Source organism: Penicillium samsonianum (assembly GCF_028829775.1).
Source record: "Penicillium samsonianum strain IBT 33392 chromosome Unknown utg000001l_segment0_segment0, whole genome shotgun sequence".
In the NCBI taxonomy this organism is placed as follows: domain Eukaryota; kingdom Fungi; phylum Ascomycota; class Eurotiomycetes; order Eurotiales; family Aspergillaceae; genus Penicillium; species Penicillium samsonianum.
In genome coordinates, this window is record NW_026643259.1 from 4,486,873 (window position 1) to 4,513,825 (window position 26,953).

Below are 26,953 nucleotides of genomic sequence, written 5' to 3' on the forward strand. Positions count from 1 at the left end.
GCCTAAGCCCTACAAGGTACGGTGGACACCTTGGTCTACAGTGAATCTCGTATCCCTCAACGCGCTTGCTTGCCTTGGTGTCTGCCTGCCTTCCGTATCGCGTAGACCTGACGTGCCATTCTGATCGCCGGTCAATCCGCGCGATGACTTTTCAATTTATATATCTGACCCTTCTAGGGGTGTGAGAGAGTGGTTTGTGATACGCCTAGGCACACGATGAGCGGCTTCCTTCTGTTTGAGAGACTAGTGATATCATTGACGTTTACTTTGCTATCAAATACACTAGAGATCAAGACTACTCCGAAAATATGAATAGGTTGGAAATGATAGATAGCAGGACATGCAACACGTTTAAAAAAGGAAATAGGGAAGAAACAGGATCGTAACCAATAACAAGAAGATCGTTATTATCGTGCCCAGAAGCAACCAAATAGGAAAATGACCAGGGAAGAAGAAAAAGTATAAAAAAGAGTCTAGGTAGAAGGCACATCATCAAATGGAAGACGAACGGAATGCAAGATGCAAGAGATGGACAACTATCCAAAGCCGAATTACGACTGTCCATTCTGCTCATTCTCCTTGTCAGCCTTGGTCTCAAACTCATCCTCATACGCAGCAATCGAAGCCTCGCTGCGCACCCGCTGCAGCTGACTCTCCACATAGTGGTCAACATGATCCTGGTTATCTGGGTTTGCAGTGCTACCCCTACGACTGCCCGCACGACTAGGACCACGACTCTCATCGTCATCATCCACAACCGTCGATGCAGCGGGAGTAGCATCACCAGAGTAGAAGTCACTGCGGTTACCGATGGAGCGTGTAGTCGACGAGCGGCGGATAGACGGACGGCCCGAGCCGCGCGGTCGTCCAGAACGCGAGAAGATGTCGTCGAAATAGTGCGATGCGGCGGCGAAGGGCGACCGCGGCGTCTGCGGTAGACGACAGTTGATACCGGTGTCGTGGATGATCTTTGCGATTAGGCCTGTCCATCCGCACTGGTGCGATGTCCCCAGCCCACGCCCGCTGTCACCATCGAAGAATTCGTGGAACCAGAGATTGTCTTTCCAGTGCTCGTCGAAATCGAGAAGGTCTGAGCCACCGTTTACCGCGCGGCGGCCTTCGTCGTTGCGGGCGAAGAGGTGTTGCATCCGGTGCTGCAGTTCTTCCGCTACGTGTCCGAGGTGCATATAGTCCCCTGAGCCCTTGGGACACTCGACTTGTAGGGAGTCTCCATAGAACATGTGGAAGCGGAGGAGGGACTCGACGAGGAGGAAGTTGACACAGAGCCAGATGGGGCCGCGCCAGTTGCTGTTGCCGCCGAAGAGGGAGGAGTCAGAGTCACCGGGAACGTAGCCGACTTTGAAGGTCTGGCCGTTGACGTCCATGGAGTACGGGTTGTCTTCGTGGAACTTGGACATAGAGCGGATACCGTGCTTGGATAGGAACTCTGTTTCGTCGAGCATGCGCTCGAGAATCTTGATGAGACGGTCTTTGCTGACAAGCGCTAGTAGGAGTCGGTCGTCTTTACCGCGGCGCTTCATGCTGGCGATGTTGCGCTCGGCTATGTCTGGCTTGTTCTCGATGAACCAGTCCACTCGCCGCTTGAACGATGGGAATTTGTTGATGAGCTCAGGCTCCAAGGTGAGAACTGCATACAGCGGGATCAAACCGACGAGGGACCTGATGGGGAGCTGCTGGGTCCATGGTCCGCCGTAGGAGATGGCATCGTAGTAGAAGCTGTCTTCTTCGTTCCAGAGTGACTGGACAGTGTCATCGCCCGAACGGAAGGTCATTGCATCACTGATGAGTATGAAGTGCTCGAAGAACTTGGATGCAATGTCTTCGTATATGCGACGGTGCTTGGCCAACTCCAGCGCAATGTTGAGCATGGTCAGAGAGTAGAAGGCCATCCAACCAGTGCTGTCAGCCTGCTCAAGCACACCGCCAGTGGGCAATGGCTCCGAGCGATTAAACAGACCGATGTTATCAAGTCCCAAAAAGCCGCCCTCAAACACATTCTTGCCACCGGAGTCCTTGCGGTTCACCCACCAGGTGAAGTTAAGTAGCAGCTTTTGGAACACACGTTCCAGGAAGTCCAAATCCTGTCGTCCGTACATCTTCCGCTCGATCTTGAACGTGCGGAACACAGCCCATGCATGCACGGGAGGGTTCACATCGCCGAAGTTCCACTCGTACGCAGGCAGCTGACCGTTCGGGTGCATGTACCACTCACGGGTGAGGAGGTCGAGTTGCTTCTTTGCAAAATCGGGATCCATCATAGCCAGGGGGATACAGTGGAATGCAGTGTCCCACGCAGCGAAGAATGGGTACTCCCAAGAATCCGGCATCGACAAGATGTCGTCGATGTACAGATGACGCCACTGCTCATTACGAATTCCCTTTCGGCCCGGCGGAGGAGGTATTTCAGCCGGGTCACCATTGCTCCATTGATCCCAGATGAAATTGTAGTACTGCTTGCACCACATCATTCCGGAGAAGGCTTGACGCTGGATATTGCGGAGATCGTCGCTCATGGGGAGAGGGTTGAGGTGGTAGTAGAAGTCATCCGCCTCGGCGCGGCGCTGTTCAATCACATCGTCCAGAACTTCTTCGTCGACGAATTCTTCCTTCTTACGGGACACTCTAAAACGGACAACGGCGCATTCGCCGGGAGGGACTCCCTCGCCGTTGTTGAAGGCGTACCACGCAGCGAACTTGGTACCTTCGTTGTCTGGGTTGATAGCGCCCTTCTCTTCTTCGACAATATGGCGGTGGAATGCGTCTTTGACATAGGATGTGTCGTTCTCGGTACCCCATAGCAACTTGTTGTTACTCTCGTTCTCAGTGAACATCATCTGAGGCAGGATATCTTCATCACTAGATCCAACTGGAGGCGATGGCGCAAAGGAGACATATCGCTCGCCGATTGTGCTGTGCTCCGATTTGGCCACCATCGGTCCCTCTTTTTTGATAGATGGTCTTTCTGTTTTCTTCTCGTCGCCCCAGGACCATGTGTTTCGGAACCAGACATGAGGGACAATGTGTAGATGAGCAGGCTCCGGGCCACGATTGTACGCAATGACACGGAAGAGCAATTCTTCCTCATCGTCGGCCTCCTTAGCAGTCTCGATAAAGATATCCCAATAGCGGTTATCTTCGAAGATGCCAGTATCAAGGATCTGATACTCTTTCTCCAAACGTGAGCGCTTTGCATTCTCATCGATGAGGTCTTGGTATGGGAACTTTCTCTGGGGGTATTTGTAGAGGAATTTCATGTAGGAATGCTATACTCCGGGGTCAGCGTTGTCAGAGGTGAACTGGATTGGATTTATAGATGAGTTTACCGTTGGGGTGTTGTCCACATGGAAATGTGCCTCCTTGACACTCTCACCATGATTGCCCTGAGGGTTCGATAAACCGAACAGACGTTCCTTCAAGAAGTCGCTGTGCTCCAGTCAGATTCCATGGCGGGCGACCAGACACACAGCGTTCAAACAAAGTCTCGACTTACTCTTCGCCATTCCAAAACGCAAAGGCAATGTTTTGTATGCCGTGCGTATCAGATACACCTGCAATACCATCTTCGCCCCAGCGGAAAGTTCTCGATCTTGCGTGATCGTGGGTGAAGTAGCTCCAGGCGTCACCATCTTCGCTGTAATCCTCTCTGACTATACAATGAGAAAGCGGGCATTAGGCTGCTATTTCTCGATTTGGTATGATTTGCAAGCTCTCACCTGTGGCCCACTGCCTCTCTGCCTATATCAACCCAAGAGCTTTTAGCACTGCTAATATGTATGTTTCAGAGCTGTCCGAGGCCTTGACTTACCACATATGGTCCCCAGCGCTGTTTGGTCAGTTAGCAGAAATTTCTTGAAAGCTCTAAAGTTGGAGAGATCTTACCTTCCAATACTTGGTTCTCTCGCGGTCTTCCTTTAGGCGCTTCTCTTCCTCGGTGATGACTTCTTTCCCATCGAGTAAGACCATGATGATGATTGCGCAGAAGAAACCAAGTTAATACCAAAAAAAAAGAAGATATGGAAATGGAGAGGAGGAGAGGGAAAAGAAGGCGCAAATGGAGGGGAATCTTGTCCCCTGCAGTCCGTGCCAACCTGGGGCCCTGGAGAGAAATGACGTGAATCACCTGTCCCACGGGTCCACAGGTAAAGGTTCGGGTGGATATTCGGGTCGGATTTGAGAATAGAGGCCTATGATTGGCTGATAGTATTGTGTTCGGTTCGGGCCTGGAAGGTGCACAGGTCATGGACCTTGTTTTTTTGGCCCGAAATAACTTCGAAAATATCAATTGACTTTAGGATACGAGCTATATAAGCTATATACCGGCTTTTTTTCTGCTTGTGCATATAAATTCGTTATGTGATCCTTTACGTATCAAGGCTATTTAAGAAGGTGAAAAGTAAAGAGTTCCAGTTATGTATCTCACCCCATATAAAGCGGGGAACAAAAAGAAGATCACACATTGATCATCTCATGTTAGCTCGAGCCATCATGCTCAGAGATTTTGTCTCATTTGTGATGATCCGGAGTGGCCGGTGCCCAAAGATCGGCTTCTGCCCGATTATTCTAGCGTTGAGAATTGGTATCGGGAAGGAATGGGTTCTTATCATGCCGTTTGGAGTAGCTGGAGCCGAAACATTCATGTTGTAGCTCTGTGAGGCGGTGGCGACATTTACTTGACATAGCCCACAATAAGTAGTATTAGAAGTTCAGAAGGAAAACCAAAAGGAAATCCAGAGGGATTTAGAAGTAAATAAGAGGCATTGTGATCAGATAAAATTGCCACGGTCAATCTCCCCAGATCCACAGGTACCCTAGCTCCACCTTCCACACTCCAGATGTCATCTTATTCTGTTCGATGCCGATCTCCAACCCAGACCGTATCCAAGCTCGCTCAAAATATTGGATGGTGAAACTGACACAGCAAGCTACCCAGATGCTCTCGCCCAAAGACGTAGTCTAACCTCTAACTAGCAGGCTACTACGGCTTATCTAAGAGAATGGTTCTGATCGAAACGAAGCCTGATGAAAATAACAACCAAGAAGTTATACTATTGCTGTTCACTAGCTGTACCTACCATCCCAAAGACATTGCTTCCCAAAGATCGAGAGACGTAATCGTAGCGAAGAACTTAACCGTATGTGGAAACTATATATTCTCATCACACACCCTAGGCAAGCACTCTACCTTTTACTAGATCCTCCGAAAAGGACTAGCGTCCAGTTGCCATTATCAACCGAGAGAATAATAAGGAATCATATGAAAGCCGCAAAATTATGCCCAGCTCTCCAGGAGCTTACAGCTCCGCAGCTTTTGAAGCCCGTGCCCTCTGATTTCTGCGCCTTGACCAGGGAGACAGGGACAATGACGGAATCAAGTGGATAGGGGCGTTCAATTTCTGACTGCAGGCCTGTGATTGGACGCCATAGTAAGCCAGTTAACAACTCACCTGCTTATCGTTCGGCTCGGGCCTGAAGGTGCAGGAAAATCCCCGGAACTATAACTATTCAGTTACTTCGTACGAAACAGGTACACATTATCCCCAGGTATAAATATGTAGATATCCCGGGTCTGGTTGTAAGTCTGATTGAAAGAATTTCAATTCCAGGCACAAAGGCAAAAAACAGAACACGGGTCAATCGCATCGCCGTAGCAGTGCAAACGAGGGACGGCGTTAGGAATATAGATTCCATGGCCAGATCCATACAATAGGGGGGTTTCTCAAAGGATGCCAGAAAAAAAAAGATAAAACCGAAAAAAAGAATCATCCCAATAAAATAACCACGCCGACTGGAACATATTGCGTCTATCAGACGCGGCGCGGGTCCAATATCACGGATCGTAGAGAGTTCCGCCCTGATGCGCTCGTCCCAGCCTTAATCTAGTTCTGACTCCAGGACCAGGTGGCCTATTTTTGACCTTCCTGATCTCGAAATTTGCAGATGTTCGGAATTCAGTTGTTCCCCTGCTGCTCATACTGCTCCGGCTGCTGCTCGTTGTTGGATCCTCCCTGGGAAGCTGTTACACAGTCAGACCCCGCTACAGCGCAAACCCGGCCAGCTATATCAATCGGCCCGCAAAAAGATCAGATTGAGCGCTCACCAGCTGACTGGCCTTGTCCCCGGCTGATTTGGGACGAAGTGTTGTCACCCCCGGTAGACTGGGACTGGAGGCGCCTCTCGGCCTCGCGGATGCGATTCTGCAGCTCTTGCAATTCGCGGTTCTGAATCAACATCTGCTGCTTCCTTTGGGTTTAAGGTTAGCGCCCATGAAAATGTGAGTCATGATAACAGCGAGAGTCGCATGCGATATCGATGGTAAAGGAATTATTATGCGCCACTCACTTCTGGTCGATGGTTTGCGAAAGATTGTTGACATCGGAATCAAGCATAAAGGCGCTGTCCAAGGCCGACGAGAAGGCTTGCGCCATGGTCCTGAGGTCACGGTTAATGCCACTATTCGGAGATCCGACAACAACATAGGGAAACGAACGACTGAGGCCGGGCCTTTGGCTTCCACTCGCGATCCATGTCAGACATCTCGTGTGGTTATTTGAGCACTCTGGTTTCTGTGATCACAAAACGGGTCCCAACAGTTGAACGGCGACAGAGGGGTGTGCGACCTTGAGACAGGCGGGGCAAGACCCAAGTCGCAGAATTAAGGTATTAGACGGTTTAGGTATCGTCGAGACCAGGACCAGCCAAGAATCAAGTACAGATGAAATTAAACCGAGGATTTTGATGCTGCTAGGGGGAAAAAAACAGTGTTAGTTCTTTATACTTCTCGACAGATAAGCCACAATCTGGTGGGGAGGTGAAAGAAATACCGGATATCAATAGTAGTCGCGATGAACAGATAGTTAGAAGAGTGATAAGCAAAGCACTTTGGAGACCTGCCAGGAAGCTAAAGGGGGGGAAAGAAGAAGGGGAGAAGTGCGAAATTGAGAGATGATCATAGCCCACCGACTATGTTACTAGTCGCGGTAATTGGAGGTCCCATATATCTCCACCGGCAAGGAGAGAGCTCGTAAGTGTTACAACTGTATTACAGGGGTTCTACGCCATTATGTGTCGCATTTTAATAATTAGTACGGAGTATAGGGGGGGGTTTTGTTTCAGGGGTTGACTATTTTATACTTCCATGGTTATATGTGTGTTTCTTATTTCCTTATTTTCTATACCAATATAGAGAAACAGAGAAATAGGGGTTGATTGTACCTACATACGTCCGGTACTTGGCTCACCTTACAAACTGAAATTAGGAAATTAGGAGACTTTCTTTCTTTATCAGAAAAGGAACCCCTGACATGGGTTCCAAGGCAATTAGGGGGGATTTTCATTATAAATACTACCGTTGACAGTACATGGACTCAATTTTACCGGAATATAAGGATATATGGTTGAAAATGTCTATGCTTTCAAAGATTATAGAAGACATTCCGATTTATAGATTTATATAAACCAATATATACAAAGTACATCATCGTATGTTGCATGACTTGCATTCTGGCAGATTCCTCCCTGGCAACTGGTCACATGACCTATACCGTACAGTACAGTAGCATCGTGATCGATGTCTTCCCCAATTCCAATCTCCATTTCCATTTCCATCGTCATTTCAATTCTACAGGGGCATTTCATCTCGTCGCTTCGTCTAACCCTAGATTCGACGCGTTTTTACCTGACCCGTTGTGGTCGCCGTTCATTTTTTTCCGCTCAATTTTTCGCGCGGATAGATTGAAGGGCTATCGTTTCTAGCCTGTCGCGTTCGCTATCTCTAAATACTAGCCAAGCCAACCTAGTCCTCGAAGCTCGCAGTTCAGCGACACCGAACGATTTCCGTGACCACCCTGATCGCCGACCACCGACCACCGTGGCCCCCATCCTCAAAGCCTTCTCCCCCAGTGGCCGACCGGACGGGCAATGGGGGATGCCTCCTCTGTCGACATACACTTCGTTTGAGTCCCTCCTGTTCTTCCAGTCCCTAGCGACTTCGGATTCCCGCCCGACAAGCTTCGGTTCAATCTCAACCCTCTTGCGAAACAACCAGCTCGTGCGCGAGAATGTCGATTTCGATGCCGATCGCCTGACCCCGGAGGCGCTGGAAGATCTCTATGCGACATTGATGCGCGATGGATTCACTCATGATGGTGCGCTCTTGGTCAATGGACGGCCCGCAGGTAGCTCTAGTCCGCCTAATCTGAAGAAACGCAAGATCTCCAGTCCGCGACCAGATGGATTGACAGGCGGATTCACCCATGCCACGCTCGTCCCAGAGCTAGTGGCACACCTTTACGCCAAATACAGAGATCTAGTCACCAGAGAAATTAGGGACGATGAGAAAAAGTACACAGAAATCAGGGCTGAGCTGGAACGACTACAGCAGGAGGACGACAAATCAGCCGCTGCGGCAGCTGCAACGAAGCCGGTGCCTATCGAAGGGAAGGATGCTGTTTTGAAGGAAGAGACGCCGCGCCCAAATGTACAAGATCAGACAGGTCAACCTCTTGCGACGACCATCCCGCTCGCCGAGGACAAGGCAAAGCCCGAACCACAGCACATCGCAATAAATGTGCCCCCAACGAGAAACGAGCCTCTGAAAACACACCCCGCCCCTCCTATGACCCAAGCGCAAACCCCGACACCCAAACCGCAAGACATAGCTGGGCAAGCACCTCAACCGCAGCCATCCACTACCCATCCCCTACCAAAACCGTCCATCCAACCTCCAATTGCTCCATCTATTCAGAAAGCCCCTCCAACCACACCAGCCGCGCCGCGAGTCACACCCGCACATCCGTCGCAAATTGCACCTCGCGCCAATCCCGTCCCACCTACACCCATTGTTACGGGCAAGGCTGGCCCCTTGGCGCCGGCGTCCCAACGAACCCCCGCCCAGCCGAGTTTCCAGCAGTGGCAGCTGGATCCTTCTCCTCACTCACCATACCCCGTCGTCTCCCCAGGTGCTGCTACACCTCAAGCAGCTCAGGCCACTACCAAGCGACCTGTACCACCACTTTCCACCAACCCACCTTTGCCAGGGTCACAAGCCCAGACCCCCCTCCAACCTCCTGTTCCACAAACACCCAGCGCAATCCCATCTACAGTTCACACACCTGTCCCAATTGGTCGCCCGCGTGTTTCCCAAACCCCGAGTGCCACATTGCCCTCTTTCTCCGAATCGCGCGCCTCCCATCCACGCCTGTCAATTGACACACAAGGCTCCTCCACACCGTGGAAGAGGACTCCTCGCCCGAGGGTTTCGCGCTCTCCAAGCTCACCGCCACGGCCACGGCCGGAGGACGTCAGTCCCATTAGTGAACGAGATCAATCACCCGTTGATGCGATGGAAATGTCACCACCACCGAGAATAAATCTAGGCCAACGAGCTCAATCTGCAGAAGACAAGAGACCGCGACGTGGTCAGCCTGACGCCAAACCCGCCCCCGTCATCAAGACTGAGAAACTAGCTTCAATTCGGAGGACGCGTGCTGTAAGTTCGGGCTCTTCCCGGAGTCGCGGGCGATCCATGACTTCGCGGGATGGGTCTGCTGCACCCTCGGAAGACACCCTACGTGAATCACGAGCAACGGGCCGCCGAAAGGGTGCAGCTGCTGCCGTAGACGAAGGGACTCCCAAACCGCGGACAAAACGGAAACGCGGCGCAAGTGAAGCAGTGGAACTTGAACCCCACCCTGCGGATATCCCGAGATTCGATACGACTCAGTATGTCATGGCTACGCGCAACTTCCACCGGACCGCCGCACCTATTATGAACGATGTAGCCACCCACAAGCTTGCCTCCATCTTTGCGAAGCCAATTAGCGAGCGCGACGCCCCTGGCTACCAAGATCTCATCTATCGGCCCTCTGACCTCAAGACAATCAAGTCTGCCATCCACCAGGGAAGCAAAGCCGTCGCCACCGCAGGAGAATCAGCCAGCACTCCAGCTGGGGATGGAGAGTCTCCGGTTCCTGGTGGCACACCGTCCAAAAGCGGCGTGCTCATGTTGCAGAAGAATGAAGATTTCATACCACCAAAGGGAGTTGTGAACTCTGCACAACTGGAGAAAGAGTTGATTCGCATGTTCGCCAACGCTATCATGTTCAACCCAATTCCCCAGCGAGGATTCGGACCTGCCTTCCCCATGTCTAGTGACCGTGGTTCGCGGGAGAGTACTCAACTGGGCGATTCCGACGAGGGCGGTATCATCCAGGACTCGCTGGAGATGTTTGAGGATGTTCAGCAGGCTGTTACTCGATGGCGGGCTGCTGAACGCACTGCTGATGAATTGGCTAATAAAAATGTCCTCTCCCTTCGGCGGGGAAGTGCCAGTGATTTCAACACTGACAGTACTGATGATGTGAAAGGGTGATTGATTTTGAACGTCATCTTGTATTATGAACTTTGTATTTGATTAGGATCGGTTTATTGGATTTTGAAATGAAATGCCATGATGTCTTTCGTCGGTGCCTTCGATAGCCCGGCGGTTATTAATACCCCTGCTCTCTGTGTATACATATTCTCTACATACTCTAGTATACTCTAGTATATTATCATGATAATCTGAACGGAACATATCAACGTGTATATCATTGTCATAACCTTTCAGCCAGAGCCAGTCCTGCTGCCCTGAGTCTATAATGGGGTATATATTTTCTATTTTTCAACAGCCGACCTCTAAGCCTGCTCCGGCCTCGTCCGTCCAAGCCCCTCCTTCGCATAAAAGTCCATCGGATACACGCCCTTATTCCCCGTATCCCAGTTCTCCCGCACCCCCAGCGCAACAAGCGCCTCATACGGCGTTAGCAGCGGCCGCGCGAACGCGTATCCCCAATCAATACTCAACCGCGGACAAGCAATCTGCACCCAGCACTCCACATCCGCCATTGACGCCAGCTTCCCGGGGAAGATTTCACTCAGCAGCAGGTTGACGATTGGAATGCCGCGCTCACGCAGGTGTCGCTCGATCATCGCCATAGTGTGCGGGTTACCCTGTCGACCGAGCGAGCCGAGGATAATCCCCCACTTTTTCGCGGTCTTGGCCGTGGCGATCGCGTCCCGGCGGATCGTGTGCATCTCCTCATGCTCGTAGCTCTCGCGCGTCAGGGTTCGCGAGTACGGATCGTACCGGTAGGCTGGGATGGAGGGGTTGTGGATCATGGCGGATTCGAGGTGGAAGCGGCCGTCGCCGAGGTAGAGGATTGCGTCGATTTCAGTTTCGGAAAGTTGCGGTGATGTGCAGCCGAGGATCTCGCCTTTGGAGAGCGGGGTGATTTGTGGGATTATGACGCGGAAGCCGGCGCGCTCTAGCACGGGTTTCAGTCCGTGTAGCGTTGCGTTGAATTGGATCGTGCCTACTGTGGCGATCGACTGGCCCGGCTTGAAGTTGCGCTCTAAGGTTGCGAGGAGGTGGCTTGTGTCGATGCTGATATCCACGAAGATGTAGAGCGTTTTGATTTGAGTTACGTCGACGGGAATCAGACAGCTGTGCGCGTAGTGGACTAGCAGATCGCAGCCTAGGGCACGCGCTGTGTAGTCATCGATGCAGCAGGCGCCGTAGGTGACGTCGCCCATAATGAGGGTTTCGATCCCAGGGCAGAACTGGGTTAGGATGTCGGAGATGGTTGTCGCGAAGATGAGGAGTCCCTCTGGGAATTGGAGGGCTACTCGCTTAGCTCCTGATGTGCGGACTCGGTGGATTGTCTTGGGGATCTCAAATGAGTAGTTCTTGGGGAGAAGCTCCATTGCTTCTTGGATATCGGGATCGTTCAGAATCTCTGGTGGCACTTGGTTGAGGGTGCGGGGAGTGCGCCTGGGAGCGGCTGGAGGAAGCGGAAATTAGTCTTTGCACTTCAGTTGAGCTAGAGGACGATATGTACCTGTTTGCACCGCTGTGGACTCGACATCTTTCTGACTGGTCGTGTCCTTCTGGGCTTGGGCATCTGCTGTTCGTCGTCCGACAAATCTCTTCTTTGGCTGACGCATTTGGCTAGCGGCTTGTGACCCATCCTCAGTAGAGGGTGTAGCAAGATTTGGCTCCATGATATTCAGGTGTAATGTGTAAAGATATCAAAAATTGGGCTTTTCACTGATCTTGATAACCTTCAAATATTGGAATTGATATCATCCCACTTCTTTTTCTGCCGACTGACTCAGCAGGAGGTGGGGTGATCAACTAGTCCAGAAGTGGTAAAGCGCTCTCCGCATTCTCGGCCTCTTACTCTTCCATTCTCAGAGCTTGCCCTCTTCCCTGCTATTTCCCTTGTAATTCTGGTTTCTCTGGTCATACACATTGGCCTAACCTTTATCATGATGACAGCTCGCCCTAGATTGAGTTTGTTCTCTGCCTTGCGGTCTCCATATTCCGCACGCCGCTTCGCAACCGAGTCGCGGTTAACCTCGGACCATGTCCGCATCGTGGAGGTTGGCGCTCGAGATGGACTGCAAAATGAGAAGAAATCCATTTCGATGCAAACAAAGCTTGAGTTGATCGAGCGACTAGCTAAGACGGGTGTTACCACCATTGAAGCTGGCTCATTTGTGCCCGCAAAATGGGTACCCCAGGTATGATCTTGCAGTACAGCGATTTCATCCACAGGAAGCTGATGATTTTGTGACATTATGAAAGATGGCAAGCACAGCTGAGATTTGCGAGCATCTTCTCACAAAACCACCACCAGCACAATCTACAATCGCATACAACTATCTTGTCCCCAACGTCAGAGGGCTAGAGAGCCTGGTCAAGATCCTTGATGACACGGGAGTCTCCGCGGACGCAACTGGAGAGACATCAAAGACAGCGACGACTACAGAGGTGTCTCTTTTTGCTGCAGCAACGGAAGCTTTCTCGAAAGCTAACACCAACTGCTCCATTGCCGAGTCACTGGAGCGCATCAAGCCGATTGTCTCATTAGCAAAGACCAAGAATATCCGGGTACGCGGATATGTCTCTGTTGCACTAGGATGCCCCTACGAAGGCCCCGATGTGGATCCTGTCAAGGTGGCTGATATTACCGCCACGCTGCTGGAGATGGGAGCGGATGAGGTCTCAGTGGCGGACACAACGGGTATGGGTACCGCTCCCCGGACCATGGAGCTTCTGCAAGCGCTCAAGGCCGCTGGCATCGCTAATACAGACTTGGCATTGCACTTCCATGATACCTATGGACAGGCCTTGGTGAACACAATTGTCGGCCTTGAGCATGGTGTCCGTATTTTCGACAGCAGCGTGGGCGGGCTTGGTGGTTGCCCATATTCCAAGGGTGCGACGGGAAATGTGGCGACAGAGGACCTCGTGCACACGATTCACAGCTTGGGAATGCACACGGGGGTCAGCTTAGATGAGATGTCGAAGATTGGAGCTTGGATCAGTGGAGAGTTGGGCCGAGCTAATGGTAGCCGGGCTGGAAAAGCGACTCTGGCTCGTCTCGCGGGAGAAAAAGCGTCGCTTTGATCAATTTGCACTATAACCTGTCCTTATCATTGTTCGGAGTATTCATTAGTTCCTAACGGGTTTCACATCAAAGGTCGTCTGCACATTTTAAGCCCTTTCGCCGTCTAGCTATAAACCGGAGAAGGGGGAGAAGATATCTAAAAAAAGACATCTAAACAAACCATCTGAGAAGACCACTTAAAAGACGATAAGGCCCTATAAGCGGCCGAGTATTCTTGTATTCGCCAACACCGCAATGATGCGTAAATGTGCTTTGCATTGTTAGTCTAGGCCATTTTGTTATGTACATTGTAGTTGTGATCAACTATAGTTAAACACCCACTTCTCCATCTCCGGTTATGGAGACATTATATTCCTAGGCAAGAAACACCAACGCCAACATGATGCAAATATCTCTGATTAAGCCGAGGTCACTCAGAAATCAGTGACGCGACCACCATAGCTCCAATCACCACCCGCGCCCCATCGGAGTGGCTCATTCTTTGGCCCACCAACTTCGCCAGTCTTTGGGTTCTTCTCGCCCTCAAACTCAGGCTGCAGTCCCTTTGGCGCATCGGGGTGAAGCTCGCCACCTTTGCCGTCTGCCTGAATCTCAGCCTGTGGGGACTGGTTGACCTGAGGTGTGCTGAATGCGCCAGTGGAGCGCCTCTGGAGTTGTTCGAATATCTCCTGTTCTTCCTTCGGGAGGCGTGGCGGAGCCGGGGAGTCTGAGAAGGGCATGGACTTGTCGTCGCCGCTCTGGCGCAGGAATCGAGTTGTGGAGAGTGGTCGGATTGCGCCGCGGGCTGTGGCAGCCGAGAGGATTGAACGGCGAGTAACGAGAGAGTATACCATTGTGTTTGTGTATGAGGGGAATGATATGTCCAATGAGGCAAGTCTGAAGTTGTACGATGTACGGGGAGATCTCGGGACCTCGGGGTTGTTGACTCACTCCACCGATGTGACTAAGGCTGCCGATCCCGATATCGCCTTTTTATTTCTCCCGGCAGTTCACCGCGGTGATCTGATCAGGCAGTTCTTTACGATCCTCACCTCTCTTTTGCTGCAGATTAGCTTTTTGTTTCCCCTTCTATTTTTATAAATCAAAAGTTTGCCATGTCTGCCCTCCGTGTGGCCGCGCGCCGTCTGCCTCGCGTATCTAAATTCGTCCCTGCTCTCGAGTCACCAGTACAGCGCCGCTTCGCAACTACGTCCAATGCGCCTCAAAATGTGAAGTCCCAGGTCAAGGTATGTGTGACGCAAAGTGTTCAAGACAACGTTCAGATTGGGAACTAACGATCACATAGAAGGAGACAACTCTGCCAAACCCCGACCCTTTGGCGGACTCAGTCACGGCGTCCTTCATTAATGAGCGGGCTCCTTTTATGGTGCCTACTTACGTTCGCCCGGCTCCGATGATGATGAAGGGACAGGGTTGTTACTTGTGGGATATGGAGAACCGACGTTATCTGGACTTGACGGCGGGCATTGCAGTTAACTCTCTTGGGCACTGTGACCCGGAGATCGCGAAAATTATTGCGGAGCAGGTGCGAAATGCTTTTATGGACCATATATCGGTCAATTTCTAACAAAAGGTCCTCAATTACAGGCTGAAACCCTCATCCACGCTTCGAACCTCTATCACAACCCTTGGACCGGTGCTCTGAGTCAATTGTTGATTGATCTGACTCAGAAGTCCGGTGCTATGCGCGATGCCTCGCAGGTCTTCATCTCCAACTCCGGAACCGAGGCCAACGAGGCCGCCATCAAGTTCGCTCGCAAGACCGGCCGCACTCTGGACCCTTCAGGTGATAAGCACGAGTTTGTGTCCTTCAACAACTCGTTCCACGGCCGTACAATGGGCGCCCTCTCGGCCACTCCCAACCCCAAGTACCAGACTCCGTTCTCGCCCATGCTCCCCGGATTCAAGTACGGAGATTTCAACCAGATCGACCAGCTCCAGACTCTTATCACGGATAAGACATGCGGTGTCATCGTTGAGCCCATTCAAGGCGAGGGCGGTGTCAACATCGCTACCCCCGAGTTCCTTGCCGCTCTCCGCAAGCGCTGTGACGAGACCGGCGCCGTCTTGATCTTCGACGAGATCCAGTGCGGTCTGTCCCGTACCGGTACTTTCTGGGCCCACGCTCACCCCTCTCTCGCCCCGGCCTCTGGCGAGGCTGCCCACCCCGATATCCTGACTACCGCCAAAGCTCTTGGCAACGGTATTCCTATTGGTGCCACCATTGTTTCTGGCAAGACGGTTGGCCAGCACATTAAGACCGGCGACCACGGCACCACCTTCGGAGGTAACCCATTGGCTTGCCGTGTCGCTCACCACATCGTTGAGCGTCTTGCTGAGCCGGAGCTCCAGCAGTCCGTCCAGGCCAAGTCCGATCTCTTTGTTTCGGGCTTCCAGGCCATGCAGCAGAAGTTCCCAGGTGTGATCTCCGAGATCCGCGGGCGCGGCCTGATCCTGGGTCTTCAGCTTGCCCCAGAGTACACCGCTAAGGCTGGTGATATCATCACTGCTGCCCGTGAGCGCGGCATGTTGATCATCACTGCTGGTGAGGGTTGCATTCGATTTGTCCCCGCCCTGACGATCACCGAAGACCAGATTCAGACTGGTCTGCGGACTTTGGAGCAGGCTGTGGATTCGGTTGTGGCCAAGTCGTAAGTGTCTTGTCCTGAATGCCGGTTATGATTTTGTTTCCCCTTTATACCATCTTGCGTTGGATATGACAAGACATATTTTCATCATAGATACTAGAGCAATATAGGAAAAGTGTCGTGTGTCCATTGTTTTTATGTGGAGATGCCAATTCTCAGCCACGTGTAGGGCGGAAGGCGGTGGATCGCGTAGATAAGGAGTCGTCACTCTTCGCGCCTGATTCGATATGCCCCCGTATTCCCTGAATATTCAATAAGAATAAAGAATGGTGGATTGAATATCTTTTGTCACTTTACTGTAGTTTCTTACCAACTCCCCCCAACGCAACAACCGAATGCCTCTCACAGCATCCGATGAGGATGCCGCAACGCTTTCCTCCCAAGAGCAATCTTCTTCCATCTGGAATCGTTTCGGCGCCCGTGTTAGTGGTGCCTTTAGTGGCGCAGACCCCCGAGTCTGCGTCGCTTTCTGGCTCTTCGGTGCGCACCCTCAACCAGCCCCAGTTGATCAGCTTAACTAACACCCATGCCCGGCAGGCCTTATCAACAATGTCCTATATGTGATCATCCTCTCGGCAGCCGTAGATCTAGTCGGACCCGATATACCAAAAGGCGTCGTTCTCCTCGCGGATGTGGTCCCGTCATTTGCGACCAAACTTGTCGCCCCGCACTTTATCCACCTGGTCCCATATTGGATGCGCATCCTCGTCTTCGCCTTGCTGTCATCCGTGGGCATGCTGGTCATCGCCATGAGCCCAGGTTATACTGATGGGGGAACGATAGCATCCAAGATCGCGGGAATCATCCTGGCTAGCTTTTCTTGCGGTGCTGGGGAGCTGAGCTTTGTGGGTCTCACGCACTTCTACGGTCCGTTCAGTCTGGCTGCGTGGGGGAGTGGTACTGGCGCCGCTGGGCTGATCGGAGCTGGTGCTTATGCCCTCGCAACTTCGGCGCTGGGCTTCTCCGTTCATGTCACTTTGTTGGTTTCGGCCTGCTTACCGGCCATTATGGCTATGAGCTTCTTTGTCGTGCTCCCCATGTCCCCCTTGAGATCTGCTGAAATCGGCGCTGATAGATATCGTGCCGTTGAGGGCGGGGGCCGGGTGGAGGAAGATGAAATGGATGATGGCGCTGGTGGTGAAGACGAGAGGCTCTTGGGAGTGTCCCCCGTCCACAAGTCTATCCATGTCAACCAAGGTGGTTCCTGGCAGGACCAGGCACGCGTGAATCTACATCGCATCAAGGGACTGTTCATTCCTTTGTGAGTATCCGAGTCTTTCGATTCTCCCAAATCTAGGCTGACAGGTATATAGCATGGTCCCGATGCTACTGGTCTACATCGCCGAGTACGTGATCAACCAAGGTGTGGCTCCAACTCTGCTTTTCCCACTGCGTGAATCACCATTCGAGCACTTCCGCTCGTTCTACCCGACCTATAATGCCATCTATCAGATTGGCGTCTTTATATCCCGCTCCTCGACCCCATTCTTTCGCATCCACAATCTGTACCTGCCGTCGCTCCTGCAGGTGGTCAACCTTGCGTTGCTGACCCTCCATGCTCTGTTTAATTTTATTCCCAGCGTATGGCTTGTGTTCATCGTCGTTTTCTGGGAGGGCCTCCTTGGTGGAGTGGTATATGTCAATACCTTTGCTGAGATTGCAGAGCATGTTCCTAAGGAGGACCGTGAATTCTCATTGGGCGCTACCACTGTCAGTGACTCGGCAGGTATCTGCATTGCGGGCTTCCTCAGTATGGGGTGGGAGGTCTGGTTGTGCAGTTGGCAGGTTGAACATGGGCGTGATTATTGCCGACAAAAGACATAGAATAGAGTGGATATCTGTGCTGCACATATATCCACAGATAATTTGTCAAATAAGTTTTACCTCCAATATCTCTCCTTGTTTCCAGCCCCACCTCAAGCGCACTAGACGTATTGGAATATCTTTCTACGGCCTTGCATTTGTCCATGTATCTTCGATGAGTCAGCGTAATTAACTACAGTAATTGCATCTCTTGCGTCGGATTCGTCGAAGCTTTGGAGAATAGCGTGTGGCTGTGATCTGTGGCTTAAAGCTATATACTAATTTTGTCAGTCAGGGTTCAATGTGGTTAAAGATACAGGATTCCCGCAGCCTTTACGCTACGCGATACAACTTAGCCCCTTCCCCTTCATGGTGCTCGCCAATGGGCCCGACCAAATACTATGCCACTGCTTCAATTATCTACGTCGGAAGAGGACAAAAAATTGATAATGACTATCTCATTCACGTCCAAATACACTGAAATTGCGAGTGAAATACTAACTACTGAACTACATGTAAGAAGAGGCATAAGAAAATAGAAGAATGGAGGAGAGCACATGCATTCTTTTTATCATGAATCTTCCAAATTAAGTTTGGCATACTGATCCACAAACTCATCGAACAGCTTGTTTAGTCCGAGCAGGTTCAAGGGATCCTTGTCACCTAGCGCATTAATGAAGCAAAGCATGTTATGGATGTCAAAAGTGATGGCTAACAAATATCCGTATTCGGATTCCAGGAACACCTGATTCCCGGTATCTGAATCACCTGTCAGTTTGTTCCACTGTCTGGCATAGGAGTCACAGAAGTGTCTCTTTTCCTCCTCTGTATATTTCCTGCAACCTGCTATCTTGCTCTCCTCGTCAAACCATTTGAACATCTTTTGCATGAAGTGCCCGCCGATGTCAAATGCTCGGTAGTTCTGCATCACGAACTCAAAGTCAATCAGGGTGACTTTGCTCTCCCCTTCCTTTGGATCATTTTTCACCATCACGTTCATGAATTGGATGTCATGAATACACCATCCTGTCTTTCCTCCTATGGATTCCAGCTTGTCCACCACCTTTCTCAGCCTCCTCCCAAAGTCGTAGTCAACTAGTTTGTCGATGCTAACACCTCCTTCTTTCCCAAGTGCCTTCAACTTGTCCATCTTGTGGTAATTCGTAAGTCCATTGATGACGGCTTCATAGTATGATTCCACTGCCTTTTTCTCCAGTGACGTCTTTAAGACATGAAACATTGCCAGCCCTTTAGCAACATCCGCTCGGATGACCGGATTCTCAACATCCTCCGGTTCCATGTTACGTGCATCCAGGAACTCCTCGACTCTCCCGAGTGTGCCATCCTGTGTCTCGAAGAATCCATATACTTTGGCTCCCAGTCCGGTTTGACCGTACTCGTAGCAGAGAAGTGCTTCCTCATGCTTGGTTGGTGCCAGAGGCTTGAAGATTTCGAGGCACCCCCCGGTGTCATTATGAAATTTAATGAACACCTTCAAGGTCTCAGTAGGTGTGCCAGTAGCGGGCTTCGGTCGCTCCACGGGACAGTGGGCGTTGACATACGATGCATGGTATGACACGGTAAGGGTCTCTGGATCCACAGATGGCCATTCTTCCGTCAGGAATGTGCCGATAATGTCCCTGACATTCTTTTTAGTCGGTACCTTGTCTTTGGAAAGAGTCACAGGAACGGGAGTCAACGTGGCCATCTTGCTTTGATGCATGATGGGGTGTCTTGGGCGATAGGGAGAGAGGCAAAGAGGAGACTAGGATGAAATATGTGCCAGCAGTGTGATGATTTATCAGGGGACATCGCAGCTTTTGAATGTCTATGTCACAGCTCAATCGCGAGAATGATTGATGCAACGCTGAAAATGCAAATTTGTGATCCACAAAAAGGGTGTCGGGGTCCCGAAGTTGTTTAGCGCCAAATCGATCATCTATTTTCACATGATTTGTAGTCTACATATCGCTCATAGATGGATCAAGGTTCAAGGTATATGAAATCATCCATTGATGCATCCATATTGTTTAACAATGCAACGCTATAAATGCCTGTCTTACTTACAATTCCCTCAGAAACGGTCAAACCAGACAGATTAAATAAATCCCGACGATTGTATACATATAACAATGGCATCTCGCTGAATCTTTCTCTTTACACAGTATTTGAAATGAACGCTTCTAAGCTCGTGGACTCGTTTCCTCACGATGAGTTGAAAGATTCAAAAGGGAGGGTTGTGATCATCGACAAGCATATAAGAAACAGGCATGTGTTTTGACCGAGTCGACTCTAGAGGGATCAAGGAACCCCGGATGCTTACGGGGCCGTCCCGTCCCTCCATCTCCATTTGACCATGAATACTTGAGTTTGAGTGAATACTGCTGCAAGTCACAAGTATCAAAGATCATTTTATTGGCTGTAGCACAGAGGGGCGGGACGAAGCAACCGTGGCCCCAGGGTCCCTTGATGGCCGAGCCAACCAGATGAGACATTCGGAACTCAGATCTTATAACAAAATACCGACAAGGTAAAGGAAGATAGGTTTTCCTCCAGGATAATCCGGCCAAGGGCCGTGAGGTTCCGATCACGTTATGTCTCGGTCCACCTTAATTCGCTGACACTAACCCTATTTGTAGCTTAGTGACAGCTGAATAAGCTTGAATGGTAGCACGGCCCCAGACGGAGCTACGGCCCCGGAGCCGGACCCCGTATCTCAAGGTCTGATAACCCTATCTATGCCGAGAATGCTCCGTTTCAATCGGGGTATATAAGCAGGTGCTGACAGCTTGTCTTGTACCTACTTGTCTATATCTCTAGTCTTTATCTATACGCTTCAACAGTAAGATACACTTAGTCGTCGTCTAAAATCTTGTGCTAACATCTCTAGTGTCTAACAACAAGATCGTTCCTCTTACTATTATCAAGGGTGCCGGCCATGAGCACATCCCTATCCCCGAGGGCGACTGCGCCATTATCGCCGACTTCCACTCAATCAAATCCCAGAGCTCACACTCTACCCCTTACCTGACCACTGGATTCTACCGTGTTGTGCCCGGACCTACACGATACGGCGAGTACGACTACGAGGAGACCAAGTATGTTCTCAAGGGTCAAATCGACATTACAGTAAGATCCCAGTCGATTTCGAAATCTGTATTACGAATGATACTGATAACATACAGGATGAGGCCACTGGCAAGACCCACCACCTCGTTGCTGGAGACTGGGCCTTCTTCCATGTTGGATCCAAGGCTCAGGTTAGTTCTCTGTACTCCAATCAACCTGTATACACTTGCTGACCCATTTATAGTTCTCAACAAAGTCTGAGGGTGTTGCTTTCTACGCTGTCACCCGACCAATGAACGACGGCCACCCTAACCTTGTTGGCCGCGAGGAGAGCACTTCAAAGTTGTAAAAGTCAATGCTATCATAGCCTGTTAGATAAACCCTAATGCACGATTCATAATATTTCGTCTTGTCCAGGGTAATTCTAGTGCTAAGTGGTTACAAGTCTCAGGAAAGTGATGTTTACTGGATTTGGCTGAAGAACCTTGCGACAGAAGGGTCAGAAGATCAGAATTACCCCTGCACCCGCTTGTGTCTCAATCGACACCACCACAAAGAAGGTAAATACGCGATTGTTGGAGAACTTAATCCTAATCTCTATCTCGTAATAAAGAGACAGCGTCCTTCGCTCTAAATCTCAACCCTTGCCCTTCGCTATACTATTGCTACACCTTGATTTATCTCTCCGAGATATCCAATAATGTTGTACCATCTTCAATACTATTGCCACATACCATGCGCCTTGAGCCCGCTACTCCATGCCGTACCTTACTCCAGCAGATGTGGCACCTTGCGAGCAGGGAAATTTGCTTCATACGCAGACATGGAGCGAAAGACAGATCCCTCGTCATACCGAATGGCAGATTAATATCGTCATAGCCCAGAGGAACCGACCCAACGGGAAATCTCCCTACCGCACCGAGTCGCGAAGACGAGAATTCAGTCGGCAGCACGAGCACATCGAGCCTGTACTTCTCAAAAAGGACAGCCGGACCTTCTTGATAAAGGCGAGCCTGGGTGTTCTTGGCCAACCAGTATTCTCTAGAAGTCGACCGATCACCCAGTTGATCTGCTGCAACTAGGATAGGAAAACAGCATTGGCCCTCTGGAGACTCAAGATCCCACAGCTTGACGGTGAAGTTGATGACATCTTCAAGAGTGTTGGCACCCGAGTTAACCCTCCGGGTTTGTAGATAGTGAGCAATATCTGTCTTGAGATCATACTCTGCACCAAGTTAGTAAGACTCAATAGCGACGCCATTCTCGTTTTACTTACGGATCTGAACAGTTCCATTGTTCACTCGTGACGATCCCCCCACAAAAGTGTAGTTCCACCCAGGTGCGTTAGGCAACGGCGTTTCCAGGACAGTCGCACCCAAAGACGACATCTTGCGGATGGCTTCGTTAAAGGCAGTGATAGTCATCCTGTCCCGAGTAGTAATGTTCTGGAAAAAGGGGTCTCGAAGAACACCGACTCGCAGTCCCTTGAATCCTTCCGGGTCGAGAAAGTTTGTGTAGTTATCTTGTCGGTAAGGCTCAGCAGGCCAAGTAGTAAAGAACGATAGCTCTAGTATACAGGTACCGTACCGCAGACTATCATCTGTCATATGGCCATTGCAAGAAATACGGTTCTTGGAGTTCATCAAAAAAATGTTCATGTCTTTTTAGTATTCTAGTATTCCTTCTCATTCAAGTAACACTAAGTGAGTTAGCCCCTATCACCCCTAGGTGATAGAAACCCCAGCGGATTTATACATGATAACCAGAATTGGTATATATCTGTCTGATTCAATTCAACTATCGAAATATGGCGATTTATCATGGCGCTACTAATTTTAATATGTACTTAAGGTTCGTGTGTTTTCTCATGCAGAGGCCATGCAGCATTCAAGGTAAATAAATATTCTGGAATTTGTAGGCTGATCCCCCCATTCTGACACATAGGCTGAAGTGTTCAAAAGACTGAGAGTACAGCCAAAGGCCGACAGCTTTGTACAATACTGAGTAATTATGTCATGGAGACACAATTTTACTTTCTCTTCTTTAGTTCCCGTCCCACCAAGTGTAGTTGTTAGTTTCGGCAGGAGTGTCAAAGACGAGCTCGGAGCTGCTGTTCAGGGGTCTGTCGGGCCAGACGTTGAGCAAGCCATCCCAGATCTCAATATCTCCGTACTGGACGCTGACGCCGGGTGCATTGTACAAAGCAAAGCCATTACTGTCCTCCCTGCTGGGATAGATGCGGCCAGTGAGAGCGAAGCGGTCATTGACAAAGACCTCGACGAGGGAGCCGTCGACGAATATGTTCATTTCGATCGGTTCTGTCATAGTTTTACCGCCATGAATTCCTGCCATCTGGTAGGGTTCAAAGTACCCAGCCAGTGTCGTGTTGGGGAACATCTTGATCTGGGAGGAGTAGGCGCGGTCCAAGACGACGGACTTTTTGGAGGGATCATAGTAGATGTTCGTGTACTCTTCGCGACCGGGCGAGGCAGCGACCGTCACACCTGTGACACCCGTGGTGTCCTTGATATGCAGCTTCAATTCATAGGAATTACTGAGAGTGCTGGGCAGGCGGATGTTGCTGGTGTTGCTGCACACCTTCTTGCTACAACGAGACTTGGTGTGACGAGAGCCACAGCGAAGACCCGCAACTACATCGCTGGCTGCGCGCACGCCCAGAGTGCGTGCAGTCCAGGTGCCATTGGAGTTTGACGTATAGCGGGAGTTGCCAGGGGTGGCGTCAGCAGGGTTGTGGACCACACCGCTGGTCTCTTTGATGAAGAGCTCCCGGGCCAAGGACAGCGCCCCTTGGTAGCCTTGCTGCACGATGCCAAAGTTGTCCATGTCCTCGCTTGCCCAGCCGTACTGAATACGGCGGTTGTTCTTAGTGTCATTGAACGAGGTGATCTGGCAGATCTTGTTAGTATTCCATAGTTCGAGGAAATCGCATGGTCTAGTTATGATCTGATTCTTACCGCATACAGAATACCCCAGTCGCTCGCACCGCCTGAGACAGGGTTGAAGGCAATGCTACCATTCGGACGCGTGGAAATTTCCCCCTCATTCCACAAAGCCCACCTCCGGTCATGGAAGCTGACCTCGCCTCCTTCAGCACCCATGCTGACGAAGTAGTGGTCGTCAATAGTGAAAAAGTTGGAAACTTCAAAGTTGAGCCCATACGATCCAGTTTCCTCCAACGAGCCCAAGGTACTGTTCGCTGTGGGTTCCCACAGAGCACCAAGGAAACTCCAATTGGTGAGATCAGACGCGGGAGCACTGTACAAGGGCATGCGAGGGCCAGCGCCCTTAATACCGGAGCCAAGTATGGCATAGTAGTGAGGCTCGGAGTTGCCTAGTAGCGTGTCCAACTGGGGAAGCGGGAGGTAGAAGGGATCCCGCCAGCCGGTGACGTTCCAACCGTCAGGTGGGCTGCTGATGACTGGGTTGTTGGCATATTCTTGCCATGTCACTCCACCGTCTGTGGAGTATGCCAGACTTTGGCTTTCGGTCCCAGGCAGATAGGGTAAGGTATACGAGGTTGGCAGTTTTGAAACGGATGTGTAGAAGGCGAGAATTGTTCCATCGACTTCACCAGAGATATTGACGGGCTGGGCTGTTCCGGAAAAGATGCCCAGATGGTTGTACATCGGTGGATCGTGGTGGTCCGTAGTCAAGTTGGTTGTACCAATTGACTTCGCTTCTCCGTCTTGCCATCCTGCAAGTCCATTGCCGGGGTTGTGGTCAACATCAGTCCAAGTTATGAGGTCGCTGGACGTCGCGTGTCCCCACGATATGTTGCCTATATGGATGAGACATTTAGCAAGGATCTTGCTAAACAGCTAGGAGAGGGGAACAGTACCCCAGTTGACGTGATTGGGGTTAAACTGGTAGTGCATATGATAAATGCCTTCAACCGGGTCGTACATAGGGGCACAAGGGTCCTGGATCAATGGTTAGTGCCACTTAGTTCATCCAAGGCTTTTCGGAATTGGAAATGAGACATACATTCATCCACCCTGCAGGGGCCAAAAAATGGGAGTACGGTCTCCAACGAGTGAAAAGGCTATTGTTTCCCATTTTCTCGACCATGTCCTCCGTCAGGGTTTGACCCCATGCGGTTGAGACGGTGACACCGAGCACCACACCAAGAATTGCTGTCTTCGGGGTCATAGTTGCTGTTTGGACTATTCGCACCTCCAAGTGAGGATTGATAGCGCCTTCTTATACTTGAAGGGCAAATGTCTCATTTTACTTCCCCGGGGTTTCATCGTAATATCTTCGGGTGGTGGAAGTCTAAGTCCAGGGGGTTTCATGGTTTCCCCCGCAAATTACTAAAGGACGCCGATGGGTTGGGGAAGCTATCTAAATTTTAATCGGGGTGGAAACAACTCAATACCCGGATGCTGGGGTGCTCACAGCCAATGGCAGTCAGCCGGGATGAATTGGCGTTGTAAATCCCCGAGAATCTCCCGAGTCTTCGTGAATTAGCCCCTCTTACTCCAAGGTGAGAATTGTCACCCCATTCTCTCCTCTCATCCTAGTCTCTAGACTTCTCACCCATATCACTCGCACGCATCCCAGCCGCTGAGAAGTGCAAAAACAAAAACATACAACAGCATATGTAAGGCCGTGGTCACCTAGCGCCCATGGTTCGGGCATAGGCGTACGGCAGTCTATAGCCCCCAGTGCTACTGGCGCACTGGCGGCTGCAGACTGCCGTTCTAGCTGCTCTATCCCAGAGGGCGCGGCTGGATACAAATATAACTGTTTAAACTGCGCCCTTATAGGAGTATATCCAGCGCGGCGATGCCCTGCATGAATAATGACACTTTAATAGCGTTTACACATAACCTTAGGCTTATCAGTCCTCTCATGTGCAACCTGATTGAAGGATGGCCAAACGTCGGAATTTTTAAGCTCACTATCCCGTTTAATAGACTTACATAGACTTGACTGGTGGCCATAGTCAGTCTTTAACCATCATTGTACAAATTTATCATGCGAATCCTCCATTTTAGTATCCTCGTTATCCTCGTTGTAGAGGACGTAGACTTGCTGTAAAGGCTTACCAACACGTCGAAGCGATACAGGGGCGAGGGGCTTTAGCTTTTTTAGGGTCGGCCAGGTATTCGAGAGAGAAATTGAGGCGCGTGTGATATCACTGCTCGGTAGATCAGGGCATTGATAATTATCTGATTGAAGAAGTGAGGGGTCGATGATCGATTCGTCGTAGTATGATCATTCATATAGACTGTCAGATGCTTGAGATTGAGACATAATTTTAGTTTAGCCGTGAAGGCCAGAAAGTAAAGGAGAGTGACTTACAGGGGGGGAGCTAGTAGTAAAAGTAAAACTGTGATATAGGTGGGTAGACGCGATTTGAACGTGTCAAAACGTAATACAATATGTTAATTGGATGTATCTTTAGCGTTATGGAGAATACTATGGATAACTGTTGGATATCCACATATGTCCAAGGAGAGCCCAGCCCCGGCCCAGAATCATACTCAGGAGACTCCCCGCGTTCCTATAAAATTCGCCGCTAATAAGGCAGTAGCAGACCCATGCCTGGACATTCTAGTAACACGTCTTCTTCTTGTCTTCTCAAGATCGCTTTCTGATAGGCGTAGAAACTAGCACCGCTCTTGATTATACTCTAACGCTGATTAATGATAAATTGGCTGCTGAGAACGGCTACCTTGGACGCCAGCTTAAGCACATAAAATACTTTTGATAACCAAGCAGTAGTACGGTTCACCCTTCATCAGTTTATGGTAGGTTGGTAGGGATAAGGATACTTAGAACTAACTAGGAAGGTCTTGGCATATTTATCTATTTTGACGCATAAAGTTGAATCGAAAGTTACCTAGATAGGTTAGTGGTGGATGTTAGACACGCAGTCATCTTTCGGGAAAATCATCCATTCATTAGGGGACGTAAAGACTTGGCAGCCTCACCCTC

The 26,953-nt window shown here is 50.4% G+C and overlaps 13 protein-coding genes across 13 annotated transcripts; 5 read left to right on the forward strand and 8 right to left on the reverse strand.

Moving 5' to 3' along the window:
• Positions 1-238: 238 nt before the first annotated feature.
• Positions 239-4,067, reverse strand: N7471_001720 (uncharacterized protein). Its single transcript, XM_057274441.1, has 6 exons — positions 3,901-4,067; positions 3,827-3,844; positions 3,735-3,756; positions 3,512-3,668; positions 3,345-3,444; positions 239-3,284 (listed from the first exon to the last, which is right to left on the reverse strand). Exons 1-6 carry the CDS (start codon positions 3,982-3,984, stop codon positions 552-554), a joined length of 3,114 nt encoding a protein of 1,037 aa, XP_057142620.1. The 5' UTR covers positions 3,985-4,067; the 3' UTR covers positions 239-551.
• Positions 4,068-5,969: 1,902 nt separating this feature from the next.
• On the reverse strand, positions 5,970-6,555 carry N7471_001721 (uncharacterized protein; the record flags this gene model as incomplete). The annotated part of the gene is made up of 4 exons (XM_057274442.1): positions 5,970-6,034; positions 6,119-6,261; positions 6,361-6,450; positions 6,509-6,555. The coding sequence occupies 4 exons, from the start codon at positions 6,553-6,555 to the stop codon at positions 5,970-5,972; spliced, it is 345 nt and encodes a 114-aa protein (XP_057142621.1).
• A 35-nt stretch (positions 6,556-6,590) lies between these two features.
• On the reverse strand, positions 6,591-6,981 carry N7471_001722 (uncharacterized protein; the record flags this gene model as incomplete). The annotated part of the gene is made up of 2 exons (XM_057274443.1): positions 6,591-6,762; positions 6,797-6,981. Coding segments are annotated over 2 exons (357 nt in total), but the record flags the coding sequence as incomplete, so codon positions are not given.
• A 570-nt stretch (positions 6,982-7,551) lies between these two features.
• On the forward strand, positions 7,552-10,390 carry N7471_001723 (uncharacterized protein; the record flags this gene model as incomplete). Its single annotated transcript, XM_057274444.1, has 2 exons — positions 7,552-7,568; positions 7,804-10,390. 2 exons carry the CDS (start codon positions 7,552-7,554, stop codon positions 10,388-10,390), a joined length of 2,604 nt encoding a protein of 867 aa, XP_057142623.1.
• Positions 10,391-10,695: 305 nt separating this feature from the next.
• Positions 10,696-12,060, reverse strand: dph1 (2-(3-amino-3-carboxypropyl)histidine synthase; the record flags this gene model as incomplete). The annotated part of the gene is made up of 2 exons (XM_057274445.1): positions 10,696-11,840; positions 11,898-12,060. The coding sequence occupies 2 exons, from the start codon at positions 12,058-12,060 to the stop codon at positions 10,696-10,698; spliced, it is 1,308 nt and encodes a 435-aa protein (XP_057142624.1).
• Positions 12,061-12,327: 267 nt separating this feature from the next.
• On the forward strand, positions 12,328-13,471 carry N7471_001725 (hydroxymethylglutaryl-CoA lyase; the record flags this gene model as incomplete). The annotated part of the gene is made up of 2 exons (XM_057274446.1): positions 12,328-12,582; positions 12,647-13,471. 2 exons carry the CDS (start codon positions 12,328-12,330, stop codon positions 13,469-13,471), a joined length of 1,080 nt encoding a protein of 359 aa, XP_057142625.1.
• Positions 13,472-13,885: 414 nt separating this feature from the next.
• On the reverse strand, positions 13,886-14,305 carry N7471_001726 (succinate dehydrogenase assembly factor 4; the record flags this gene model as incomplete). Its single annotated transcript, XM_057274447.1, has 1 exon — positions 13,886-14,305. One exon carries the CDS (start codon positions 14,303-14,305, stop codon positions 13,886-13,888), a length of 420 nt encoding a protein of 139 aa, XP_057142626.1.
• Positions 14,306-14,488: 183 nt separating this feature from the next.
• On the forward strand, positions 14,489-16,127 carry N7471_001727 (acetylornithine transaminase; the record flags this gene model as incomplete). The annotated part of the gene is made up of 3 exons (XM_057274448.1): positions 14,489-14,698; positions 14,758-14,997; positions 15,060-16,127. The coding sequence occupies exons 1-3, from the start codon at positions 14,567-14,569 to the stop codon at positions 16,125-16,127; spliced, it is 1,440 nt and encodes a 479-aa protein (XP_057142627.1). The 5' UTR covers positions 14,489-14,566.
• Positions 16,128-16,455: 328 nt separating this feature from the next.
• Positions 16,456-17,944, forward strand: N7471_001728 (battenin family protein; the record flags this gene model as incomplete). The annotated part of the gene is made up of 3 exons (XM_057274449.1): positions 16,456-16,600; positions 16,658-17,381; positions 17,434-17,944. 3 exons carry the CDS (start codon positions 16,456-16,458, stop codon positions 17,942-17,944), a joined length of 1,380 nt encoding a protein of 459 aa, XP_057142628.1.
• A 550-nt stretch (positions 17,945-18,494) lies between these two features.
• N7471_001729 (kinase-like domain-containing protein) lies at positions 18,495-19,646 on the reverse strand (the record flags this gene model as incomplete). The annotated part of the gene is made up of 1 exon (XM_057274450.1): positions 18,495-19,646. One exon carries the CDS (start codon positions 19,644-19,646, stop codon positions 18,495-18,497), a length of 1,152 nt encoding a protein of 383 aa, XP_057142629.1.
• Positions 19,647-20,646: 1,000 nt separating this feature from the next.
• N7471_001730 (uncharacterized protein) lies at positions 20,647-21,362 on the forward strand. The gene is made up of 4 exons (XM_057274451.1): positions 20,647-20,765; positions 20,814-21,052; positions 21,109-21,183; positions 21,237-21,362. Coding segments are annotated over exons 1-4 (420 nt in total). The 5' UTR covers positions 20,647-20,764; the 3' UTR covers positions 21,342-21,362.
• Positions 21,363-21,760: 398 nt separating this feature from the next.
• Positions 21,761-22,599, reverse strand: N7471_001731 (uncharacterized protein; the record flags this gene model as incomplete). The annotated part of the gene is made up of 3 exons (XM_057274452.1): positions 21,761-21,801; positions 21,846-22,217; positions 22,269-22,599. The coding sequence occupies 3 exons, from the start codon at positions 22,597-22,599 to the stop codon at positions 21,761-21,763; spliced, it is 744 nt and encodes a 247-aa protein (XP_057142631.1).
• A 436-nt stretch (positions 22,600-23,035) lies between these two features.
• On the reverse strand, positions 23,036-25,162 carry N7471_001732 (glycoside hydrolase family 32 protein; the record flags this gene model as incomplete). The annotated part of the gene is made up of 4 exons (XM_057274453.1): positions 23,036-23,899; positions 23,968-24,791; positions 24,852-24,933; positions 24,998-25,162. 4 exons carry the CDS (start codon positions 25,160-25,162, stop codon positions 23,036-23,038), a joined length of 1,935 nt encoding a protein of 644 aa, XP_057142632.1.
• Between the last annotated feature and the right edge of the window lie 1,791 nt (positions 25,163-26,953).

Coding starts and splice junctions, on each gene's coding strand:
- N7471_001730 (XM_057274451.1), top strand. Junction 21,053..21,108: donor AGGGTCAAATCGACATTACA/GTAAGATCCCAG, acceptor GATAACATACAG/GATGAGGCCACTGGCAAGAC. Junction 21,184..21,236: donor ATGTTGGATCCAAGGCTCAG/GTTAGTTCTCTG, acceptor ACCCATTTATAG/TTCTCAACAAAGTCTGAGGG.
- N7471_001720 (XM_057274441.1), bottom strand. CDS start 3,984: ATGGTCTTACTCGATGGGAAAGAAGTCATCACCGAGGAAGAGAAGCGC. Junction 3,445..3,511: donor GCGTTTTGGAATGGCGAAGA/GTAAGTCGAGAC, acceptor ACTGGAGCACAG/CGACTTCTTGAAGGAACGTC. Junction 3,285..3,344: donor ATGTGGACAACACCCCAACG/GTAAACTCATCT, acceptor CCCGGAGTATAG/CATTCCTACATGAAATTCCT.